Source organism: Cavia porcellus, unplaced genomic scaffold (genome assembly GCF_034190915.1).
Source record: "Cavia porcellus strain 051 isolate PalLab524CR breed Dunkin Hartley unplaced genomic scaffold, mCavPor4.1 scaffold_26, whole genome shotgun sequence".
In the NCBI taxonomy this organism is placed as follows: Eukaryota; Metazoa; Chordata; class Mammalia; order Rodentia; family Caviidae; genus Cavia; species Cavia porcellus.
The window spans coordinates 35,033,682-35,045,704 of NW_026947509.1; the positions used below are offsets into that span (position 1 = coordinate 35,033,682).

At 40.4% G+C, this 12,023-nt stretch overlaps 1 protein-coding gene across 1 annotated transcript in view; it reads right to left on the minus strand.

Annotated features, from left to right (window-relative positions):
* Positions 1-12,023, minus strand: part of LOC100727417 (nuclear autoantigen Sp-100) — an 81,261-nt gene that overhangs the window by 17,459 nt on the left and 51,779 nt on the right. Inside the window, exons 15-17 of the mRNA XM_063236647.1 lie at positions 6,389-6,448; positions 5,511-5,564; positions 2,406-2,507 (exon numbers count right to left, since the gene is read on the minus strand). Of these exons, the coding sequence (XP_063092717.1) occupies positions 2,406-2,507; positions 5,511-5,564; positions 6,389-6,448 (216 nt within the window). The remainder of the gene's footprint in view (positions 1-2,405; positions 2,508-5,510; positions 5,565-6,388; positions 6,449-12,023) is intronic.

Below are 12,023 nucleotides of genomic sequence, written 5' to 3' on the forward strand. Positions count from 1 at the left end.
AAAATTTCAAAACACATCAGTCAGGGGTAACAAATTCATTGTGCATTGCCATCTTTTACTCCATTATTTACCCAAATTCTCTGACTCCCACATTAAAAATAACTTAATTCAGTTTCATTATTATTCCAAGAAACACTGTGAGAATAACAACAATGAAAGCTAAAATATAAGCTCTAATAAGACATCTAATATGTCTAATAAGATGTTTAATATGTCTGTTGAACATTATTTGTATAAGATGTTTACATATATTACTTTATGTAAGAGATTGGAACATTTTTTATCCCACTAAGCTGATGAAGAAACTGAGACCTTCAGAAATTACAAAGGTAAGGGAAGCATGGTAGATTTCTTTGGTTGAGAGGAAGAAATCATTGACAGCCAGAGAAGACTTTGTATGGAGAGAGAAAAGATTATGAGCTACACAGATGAGACATAGTTCAGTGACTTAGCAGTAGACCCATTTTGGCTGTGAATATAAGAAAAGTGACCCAAAAGACCTTATTCACATAATTTTGGACGATTAGGATCTAAGAAACTGACCAAAAGAATATTGCTTATGGGGACTTTGTAGACACAGAGGGTCAAACTCCAGAAAGCTTTAAAGATAGCAAAAACAAAAGGGTCACTGAAATCCTATTTTAGGGGAACATGCTCTCATTCAGAAATGGTGGGATGGGGTGGACACACAGTGAGGTCTCTATAAAATGAATGGGAGGCGTGTGGGGCACACATGTATGATATCTGTTATACATGTGTATCTACAACGGACTCCCAAAGTCCATAAGGGCTACATTCCTAGAGCACCTGCGAATTGTAAAAAACCACAGTTTTTGGATATGGTCAGTAAAATGCTTGGAATGCCTATTTTTATAGTTTAAACCCCAAATCTGCTATGTCTCCCATAGTTTATGTGATTTAACTTAATAAAATATTGTAATAATAAAGCCTGAGAAATTACAGGGCGTTTTGACAGCGTCTTAGGGCTCATAGAGCTTTAAGAAGAACAAACTGAGAGACCTACTCCAGACAGCCACATGTGGTCCAGCAATGTTATAATGCAGGAATGCCAGCACATCTGCTGGGTTGCAGGGCAGCAGCCAATCAGCAGCAAGGAGAACTGAATAACACTCTTGGATTGGCTATTTGTAAACCTCCCACCAAACAACAAACAAACAAAACAATTGCAGGAGATAATTGCAATTTCAGTGAAATTTCAGGAGTTTTCATAAACAATTGTTGGTTGGGTTCTAAGAGAAAATCTGCGAAGGAATGAGGCCCCAAACTCTGAACTGCAATTTTGGGACGGTACACTGCATTACTTACTAAATGCATCTGTGTGTATATAGGAGACAGAAATCATCAAAAGCAATGGAAGTGAACAAATCCCAAAATGCTTTAACTCTGGAGGAAAAAGCCGTGCCACCTCTACAGTGCCACAGAAATATTCTAGAGCTATTTCATATGAGGTGAAAAAAATGAACAAAAGAAACGAAGTATCCAAGAGCAACATAAAGAGAATGGGAGAGGGAAGGAAAACAGACAAAGAAGAAAAGGAAGAGTGCAAGAGAGATAGAGAACTCAGAAGCTGGTGCAGAGCACGGAACACTGTATCACACTGCTTCTGCCTTCCGTGCGCAGTGTATGGTGTGCCCTGGGGTTGAGTTTGGTTTAAATAGCTGTCTGCTTCCCCGCCTTTGATCTGATGTGGCAGGACTCCTGCTTATCCATTCCTGTTTCTTCTGCCTCTTCCTCCCCATTCTATTGCGCACTGTATTCTTTAAACACTACTGACAGTCGCTCCTACTCTCCTGTCCCCTAGCTGCTGTCAGAAGTGTGACCATGTAGCATTCCAGGTTCCAGCTCCTGCTCTTGCCAAAGAGTCTCAAGTGACAAAAAGCCTAGGTTTGAACCCATGCAGAGTCTACCTTTTCTTCCTTATTTAAGGGAGCACAGGACCTTGGGTGCAAACGTGGAGGCCAGTCAGGCATATTACTTTTGCCACCCAAAAAGTCATTCTTTATCTCTTCCACAAGAGCAGTCAGAACTGCACCCATCACTGCCAAGCCGGAACTGTATCTCTCAGCTTCACTCACCAGTTCTGGCTGTGTGACTGAGTGTTGGCCACTGGAATGAGAGCAGAATATTCTGTCCCTTTCTCCCACTCCCACTGATTGGGAGACCATGACAAGCAGAGCGAACTTGTTGGACCCAGAAATGGCAGCCACATGTCAAGGAAGCCAGGGTCTTCCTAGTACATCTCTGCTGTTATGTGAAAGAGATGAAAATTGTTTGGCATAAGCCTGTATTTTGGGGTCTCCTTGTTACATGATGTGCCATCTAATCTGTTAGTTTTGACGTTTTCATGGCCCACAGGAGAGGTTGGAGCCATGGCCATGTGGTACCTGGCAGATCAGGGCCATGGGACGCTAAACGGAGTGAATCCTTACGTTTCCTCTTACGTTTCTGGAGAGCCTTTATTTTACATGTGTATCCTTTCTTTGTCCCTTCAAACAGAAAAAGAAAATAATCATTTAAAATCATAAAAGGATGTGAGCTTTTATATTTTAATAGCCTTCTAGGGGTTTATTCTGAAGTCTTCTAACATTTCACGTTCATTCCACTTCACTTCCACAGGCCTTAATCCCTACTAGAAACATCTTATTGAGGTTATCATCACATAGAAAAATAACCACACAAACCACACATTCACACAGTGCCAGTTATTTACTGGATACTTTTACCTATTTGCATGAGGTTTTCCCAAGAAAACCGAACAAGTCGGGCGGAAGCTGGAGGCAGAAGAAAGGAGGGTAAGCAATGGTGGGTCTCAGTACGCAGCAGTGTCCTGCTGGGATTCAGAGGGAGGCCTCGGAAAGGGAAAGCTACGGTCTCTGTGTCTAACAATTAAGAAGTAAGTAGAAGAAAAATAAACCCGTTAGAAAAATTAAGCCAAATTTAGGAGGAAAATGTTTTCATTTGGTAATCTAGAAATGGTATAACAACAAAATACGGGACAGTAATAACCAACCAGAGGCGGTAGAGCAAACTCTTCGTGCATTTTAGAGCTTGGAGTCAAAGGATATTATTTTGAAAAATCCAGGACTAAATGTGAAGCATTTTCAGTAACTGAAAAATAAGGTAATGGCTTAAGATTGGACAGAACAGGGGCAAAAAAACTGTACACACACCGATTTGATAAATCTGGGTGGGAAATTAATGGGTGGTATCTCAAAGATAATATAATTGCCTGTTTTTAGAGGGAATTCTAAGAAAGCTAGTTCTGAGAGTAATGACTAGAAGGAAAACACACACTTCCTCAGATACTGGCCACGTGGACTCCTACCATTGCAAAAGTAGCAATGGGGGAGGCCTCAGCCCTTTCACCCCTTCCAGACGTGGTGCGGGTGGGGGTGGGGGTGGCGCTGCAGTGGGGGTGGGGAGGGGTGCAGGGCGCGCTCCCCCACCTCCCGCAGCACACTTTTTAGCCAGCCAAAAGGAAAATTATACTGGAATAATTTACCCCATTTTAGCAAGGCGAATATTCGAGTACGGTGAAATACAAATGCTTTCTCTGTACGTCATTTTAATTCTGTATTTAAATAGGTCAATATATTTTAATATGTTGGAGAGCAACAAATTGGAGGACTGCCCCACCTCTGGAGGCACAACTCTGGTTATGCTGCTGCTTTTAAAGCAGTCAAAAGTGGCTCACGTTTCTTCTGCTCCTTTGCAACACCCAGAGCTTCGTCACAAGCCAGAGCTAATCACCAAGCAGGTGGCGAAGGGCCGTGTAAGCTCGGTCATCATTTGTCTGGTGTAAACCCTGGTACTAAAATGCAGACCTTGCTAAGCAGCTGTAGTTCTCACACGCACATGAAAGATCAGTGGGAGAAACGGAGGAGGCGCAGGAAGGGCCCAGTATCACGATGCACGAGGTTGATGTGCCCTAAAGTTAAGCCTGATTCTGCTGTCAAGTACAGCCATGTGCCTATTCATAATCATTAACGATTTTCTCTATTCTCTAAAGTTGTCGTCGGAGCTTGAAGGTGATCTTGAATACTTTCCCATATTAGAAATGATTGCCACTTCTGGTGAAACTGATTTTCAAGGAAACTTGTAATTCTGGCTGATTGCCTTACTTAATAATTTTTGGTCATAATAGTTTAGGCTACATTTGGATTCCTAAACTGTATAAATGCTCATCAGATTTTATATTATATTAGAAGCATGCCGAGCTCCTCACATGTAATTAGGTAATAAAATGACCAGATATTTCCTGTTTAAATAAAAATTTTGAGAGTTTTGTCTCATTAAAGCTCACTCCCATTACTATGTAGAAGAAAAACATGTTCATAGTCACAATTTATATGACATAGAAAATTATTAAAAATTGCACGAGTTATATAAAGAACATTCCTAGCAGGAGAACATTAGATGAAACACAAATAAATGAGTGAATATCTCTATTGTTCCTTATTAACCTGCCAATTCAATGAATTTAAGATCAGAGGCTTCATAGAACTTGGGAAGAGGGTGAGGACAGGTCCTTTTGAATTTATACTAAAATTCATCCCTAGGAGGATCTCCCATCTCTGAGACCCTTTTCTGTTCCGTAGTTCCTTCTATTGCAAAAGAAAAAACAATATATACACAGGTACAATCACTGCATGATCCAAGTGGCAACTAAAACCATAATGCAGTAGCATAAGGAATATTTTTAAATTCCCATCTCACATATACAAAAAGAGGGAATTCCCACATGGAAGATAGGTGTAAACATTTCAAGTGATCAGATCCATCACAAACATTCTATAATCAAATACAAAACAGTATTTTTAAGGTTTGAGGTAGAAATAGCTACTGTAAGTATGATAGGAAATGTAGGCGTCTGTGAAACCATGACTGCCAAATTTGACCACGAAAAATTGAAAATTTCCTTAGACTCTACTGTACAAACTATCAGCAACATGCATGACCCAGAATTAATATGCACATGATGAAAGGATTTCTACAGTCATTCAATGTTCTACCAGGAAACTCCAATGTCACTCTGGAACAAAGACTTCTGGGAAGAAAAACTCATGACTAGAAACAAAAGCAAAGCCTCTGCCACGATGAAAATAATGTATATTAAAGTAACTCAAAAATAACATTTTTAATAATTCAACGAAAAAAGTTAAATATGCTCATTATTTCACTATACTAGTTTAATTTAAATATGCATGTAAGGAAAGTATATCAAATTACCTTGTTTAAGAAATAAAACTATATCCCAACGTATATTTATATATGCATAGACATATTCTTGGTAGACCAATGACTATAGAAAATGAATTTTTAAATCAGGGTAAAAAACATGAAGGTATAAGCATTTTGAAAGAAATAAGTTGTTACTTTACAAGGCATTAATTTTTGTAATATGAAAGATGGAGAAAATAGTGGTAAATCAGCATTAAAAATAGTTTGCTTGTGACATAAAAATCAAACAAATTCTTATTTGTTCTTACTTTTTTTCCCAATGTCTTTTCCCAAAGTAGAATTGTTTCCTACATCCGCAGCATCTAGAAAGTGACAGGTTGTGATTAGAGAACTGTAGCTAATCAATGAAGGTTACAGACACTATCATTTCTCTGGCTTCCTTCTGAAAACAAACAGGTACAGAATGGTAGCCTAAGATCTTCCTTTAGTTCTCTAAGAGTTTGCAGAATCTCTTAATTACTTATGAAGATTAGAGAGAACATTTGTAGGAATTAACAGAAAATCACTATGTACATCAATTACATGTTGGAGGACATCCTTCACTTTTAGGTAAGAATAGTTATCAGGATTATCTTTCCTGACAGAGACCAGGACCATTTCTATTTCTCAGCCTTTCTAAGGTTGTGAAAAGTGACGCTTTCATCTGCCAGATCCACCAGCTGAAGATCGTGGCTTTGTTTATTCCATAGGTGAGGACAGAAATCATGTAAATCCAACACTTTGGTACTGACGTGCTGATGTAATGGAGAAGACACTGCCACTTTTACCAGTGTATTTGGACTACAGCACCCACTTAGAACCAACAGAGCCAATCTTGTGAAACATAACTTTCCATCCATTTCTTCTTCTCTGTAGTTCCCAAAAGGGTTGGGTTAAGCAAATACAGAGAACTAGCTTCTGGATTGGACTTGTCCCTGGTCACCATGTCTCACCGCCAAGTAAAGTGAGAAATGAGAAGTTGACCTCAGAGTCCTAATATCCAGTAGCCTGGAGCCTGAGGGTCCATGTCCTGTTGGTGACCCAGCATCTGCCCAATGTCCTTCTTGAACTCTGACCCCTGCCGCAGTAATACCGTGTCTGTGCCAGCTCTGAGCCTCCTACACCCCGGGATCTTTGAGCACCTTACCCCTTCTAGAAGATGCTTGCCTACTTTCCATCCTTGCTTCTTGGCCTTCTGGCACACGATCTGAACAGCACATGACACAGAAACATTTATTTCCAGTTTCTTGCAGTTCTGCTCCTAAATTGTGATTTGTAAAAAACATTTATTTGTGCTCCCTTCCATCTAAAGCTCCTTCTCCCTCCCAGCAGTAGGGACTCCTTCCTCCCCACTCCAGTATCAAAGAGTGGCTGAACTTCTGGAATTGCTGTTCATCCCTCCCTATGCATCTGTCCTTTCCCTTCATGATGGTTTTGAGAATTTACACTTGTAGGAAAGTGATAATTAAGTTTGTTTAAGAAACAGAGAATTCTGGAGGCAGGAAGACGTGGTGGTGGGGAGATGATGTGTGCACTTCTAGGAGCATTAAATCTGCAGTTTGAAGGTCTCAAGAGACACATTCAAGTGGTGGTTAAGGCCTTCAGGACCTCGGACAGAGGCCGCCTGACAGTTTGCAGGCGGGCTGGCTGGAGAGGTCTGCTAGAAACCATTCGGTTGTGGATGGTGACTGAAGCCCTAGGAGTGGATGCAATGCTTGGGTGGGATTTTGTGCAATCCGAGAGAATGACAGAGGCCAATTAAATACCTGTGAACGCTTTTTGAAACCTTACTGCCACTGCGAGCCACACCTTGCATCAAGTTGCTTGTTTCATGTCTATCTCAGATTCAGCAATGTCTCCAGCTCTTCCCTCTCTCTACTGCACCTCTGCACACCTTTCCTCATCTTTTCACACTTTCTCTGCATAGTTTCCTATGTCTCTTCTTGGTCACCTCCTGTATATATCTCATTCCACTGATTTTTCTACATTCATATTGATGGGTCTGGTTTTAATATTGAGGCATCCTTCTTTGACCTTTTGGTCATTCTTACAGTGTCAGCCTCTGCCTTTAGCCCCATTTCTTTCACCTGTATTCAGTTTCACCTCACAGATCACTGCTTCATCATCATCACCAGATGCCCATTCTTTGGACACTGACCACACTGCCAGCTCTATTACCTTTGCCAGTCCCCTGGGAGCTTTCTATGTTGCAAGCCTGTCATGGACAAACTTCCATGTTTCTGGTAGAATTTCCAAGAGGAAATCATCACCTTTCTCCCCTAAAGTCCCAATCTGCTATACTTGGACCAGTGCCCATTTAGGGAAATTTTTGAAATTTTTTTAGATATCTTCTCATGGGATGACCCAGCCCATCTTTCTCATTCTTTTTCTTTACATTATTCACTCAGCATCACCCCTTCCCTCTGGGAGCCCCACTGTTCTTTCTCATTTGGCCCCACAAACCTGCAGAACCAGTTAGAGTGGGGGGGGGGTGGACAGGAGTGTGTGTGTGTGTTAACGTTGAGGAGAGATAAGGAAGAATTTTTCCTATTTGTCAAAGGACACTGAAGTAACAAAGTATAATTCAATTACACTCTGAAAACAAGAATAATTGATTCATAATTGGCCTCTCTGCCACATGCTAATTGGCCTAATCACTTGTGGCTCTCCTATTCATTTGAAGGTCTTAATTTGGTAACACACTGAAGAGAAACAAGGAAACAACAGTCTATAAACTACAGGGGTGACCAGGAAACACTTCTCAGCTAGTAATGTGAGCTTTGTGAAGCATTCAAGTGAGCTTAGAAAACAGCTCACTTGCTCAGCGACCACCTCCGCTCCACCAATGACTTGGTCTCTTTTTCCACCTTTTTCATTCTCCTTTTTAGCTCCTGCCACTGCCCTGCCTTTATACGTGTCTAACTCTGTCTCTTTGAACTTGCCAACCTATGTCTCTGACTTTTCCAGTCCCCTGTATTGTTTTTTCAGTGATGTTCTTAATCTTTGTTCTGTCTTAGTTTCTCTATTAATCTATCCTTCTAGGTACTTTGTATACGAACTACAGGCAGTTCCCTTCCTACCCAGTCTGTCTGTCTGTTTGACTGTGACTGTTATCTTTCCCTCTCAATTGAAATGCATTTAGGTCAACACACACAAATATTTGCTGGTTTTGGCATATATATATATAATGCTCAAAAAATTGTATGCACACTTCAGCAGTTCACTGTACTAACAAATGTCTGGAAGTTAATGGCTACCACTTTAAGCATCTCCTGTTAATGTAGAGGTCAAAGGTAACTTTAATTAATCTTATGCTGTGTTAAAATATTTACACAAATTTAGTGTTAAAATATTTACACAAAACTTTCTTTTCCTGATGCATACATTTTTTGACAGACTATGTATATTATACATATATATGGATATATTACACACACATATATATGTACATTACACATTACTCTGTATATATGTTATGGATTAAAAACTAGTGGGCAGGGCTGGGGATTTAGCTCAGTGGTATAAGCACCTGCCTGGCAAGTGCAAGGTCATGAGTTCGATCCCCGTACCAAAACAAACAAACAAAAACTGGTGGGCAACTTAACACCAGCTGAATTAAATCAGCATGGCACTGAGCGTAGATATTCCACCAGAGGAAAGTTGTCAGCATACATAGAGATGTGGAGAAGGAGAAGCAAGGCATTGTGGGTTTCTCTAAGTGTTGCTGTTTTGAGCCCTCTGTTCTCCTTGAGCTCATCTTGTCTGGCTTCCCCAGTGTGAGTTCCACCACTGTCATCAGAGGAGCTCGGGAGCTTGTTGGTGAGAGTGGCTGTGGTTCGTTTTGTACATCGAGCATCACTTCCTGGCTGCAGAGGGGAAGATGTGTGCTGTTTAATCTCCAGGAGAAACTTGTCATGTTGGCTTTCTGGCATGTACTTGACTGTGCTTATCGTCAGAGGAGCTTGGGGTTTCCGTGTCGCTGAGGATGGCTGTGGTGCTTTTCAGGACAGCCCTGGTCTTTGTTGTGAGTGTGACTTCTCAGCTCCAGCATAGAACCCTCAACCTACCAGCACAGCTCCTTCACCCCACTGGCATGGACTTTCTGGTTTCCACCGCTGACCTTTGGGCCTTCCCAGCACAGATCCATAAAACAGACTGGTGTGAGTCCATCTTGCGAGCTCTACAACTCCAGTTGGACTTGTGGGAGGCAATGTCATGGGCTCTAGGTTTTCATCTGGACTCATGTAGGACATTGCTGTGGGATCCAGGCCCTTGGCTGAATACTCTGGGTCTTTAGTGTTGTGGATAGATTTCCTGCATTTTCATGTGTTAACTCTGGGTGACCATTATAAATAATATTATAAATTCTGTGTCCTGTTTCTAATTGTTCTCCTGACAATCCCTGACTACCACAATATACATATATATTTTTATACACATATATTATATATACACATGTATTTTATGTAATACATTATGTAAATTATTTGTTGTTAAATAAGCTTTTTTTGAGTCAGGTACTGTTGCGTTTCCCTGTGAATATTTTAAAAATATGATCATATTGCATAGCTCTGTTCTTCCTATTTGCTATACACAATAATAATTTACTGGGAGATACTGGGATTGCTAGTTCCCACTGTGCCTTTAGGCTTTTACCTTTCCAGTTGCCTTAGCCCAAAGTGAGGACTCCAAGTATTCGTTAGCCTGCTTAAATCCTAAGGGTTTCATGATGACAGAATATTTGTCAGAGGACACTGAAGTCACACAATATAATCCAATTACACAACAAAGGACGTCTGTCAAAAACTATACTAACATTTGAGAATGATTCATCCAAAGTTTTTATTTCTGTCTTTAATTACATTGGAGGCCCCGTTCGTTTTGCAGTTTCTACAAATACAAGTGACAAATGACCGTTATATCAATAGGAACCTAGGATCTTTGTGTTACTAGTCAGGACAGTGGGTATTAAAAAAGATAACATCATTCTGTCATTTATTTCTTCTATAATAACAATATATAATTACATACATTCAGTTGGTAAGACTCATCTCAGTAACATGAGTTTATAATAATTTTCTGCCTCCTTCCGTTTCCTAAAGTAAGAGGAGTTCCCAGGGTCGACTGGATGCAAGGTAGTCAGGGTACTCAGAAACGGGTTGCTTTAAATTCAGATTCCTGACATCCTCAGGCCAAGGCTTGGCTTCCTAATCTTCTTTACCTGACCCACTTCTGAGGGCTTTCTGGACTCTCTTCTCTATGGTTCACTGCGGCAGAGCCACCGTTGCTGAGCCCTGGAGAGGAAGGAAAATACCTTCATGCTCCTGGTCTCGGTCTCAGGAACCCATCCAGTAGACATTTGTTTAAAAGGAAATTGGAGACGGAAGCTTGTGTAGGAGGGTTAGGAGTATTCTACCATCAGGTGCTCCAGGAACCAGCCCCAAGGCTGGGCTCAAAAACAACTTCGCCATGACATACTCTCTCTTTTGTCACCATCTCTTATAGAATTTCTTAGCCTTCCCACTTGGTTGCACACATGTCCACTTCTACCTCTTTTTTTATTTGGGGGGTCGTGGAAGCAACCTTCGAAAGGTATCAGCACCTCCACCGACTCGGCCCTAAGTGACTGTGCTGAGCAGAGCTCAGGCTCCACTTGGGCACTATTTCATCCTCTTTATACGAGTGAAAATTAAACTTGCATTGTGTCGTGGGGCACTTTCAGGCACATGTGTGATCCCAAGGAGCCCAGCCCAACTAATTCAAAATGTGTAATGTGAATCACCTAAAACTCCTAACAAATCTACCTTGTTATTTCAAGGAGTATGAAGACTTTTCTGAATGAATCTTGTGTAGCAAAGAGGAATATTTGTTACATCTAGAGTTTTTAATTGGCCTGACATCTTTTCCAATTCTGTGTCCTCCACATGGAAAGAAAAGGAATATAAAATCAGTTATCTGTAATGACAAGGGTGATATGTTTTATGAATACCTACACTGTGGTCAGGATTTGAACTACGAAGATGCTATATGATTAATTCTCTTTTCATTTTAAGAACACAGATCTCCACCAAATGGGGCAGAGGCCCAAAACTATTTAGTACTGACTGCAAAATCAACGGCATTTTGAAACCAACATGCATTTGTAGGTTGCATCTAACTAATTTAGCAGTGAATCTGGACTCGCATTTGCCATGAGTCCCTGTAAAATATGATCACATTTGGCATGAATGTCATGCACTATTTTGCAGAAACATGAAGATGGCATATTTAAGAATGGGATTCTGACCCTGGATTCTATTGGAGATATTTTCAACACAGATTACAAAACACATTGTCTTCCTAAAATATTAAAGCATTTTTGAATTCTAAAATACACCTGGTTTCACGGTTTTGAACAAAGGATCAGACATTTATGGGGTCCAAGGTGTGAATTTTGCTTCTTCCAGTGACCTCTTACATATAATGTGTAGAAAAGCCTTAACAGTTTAAGGACTAAAGTTTCCCCATCTATGAAATATAAGGGAGAAACATTTATTTTGCTTACTTTGTGGTTGTTCTAAAGATAAAAAGAGACTTATTTACAAAAACATTTCCGATTATCACTGTTTGGCCACTATCATGTTGGATATCAACTGTCAAATCTATGAGTTTAACCAAAAGGCTTTCTTTATGCCAATAATTAGAGTAGCCAAGGTCTGAATTTTAAGCAAGTCTGTAATCAAACCAAGCGATAGCAGACTATGTCTTCCTCTTCTCTACAGAGCAGAAGATGGGCAGAAGTG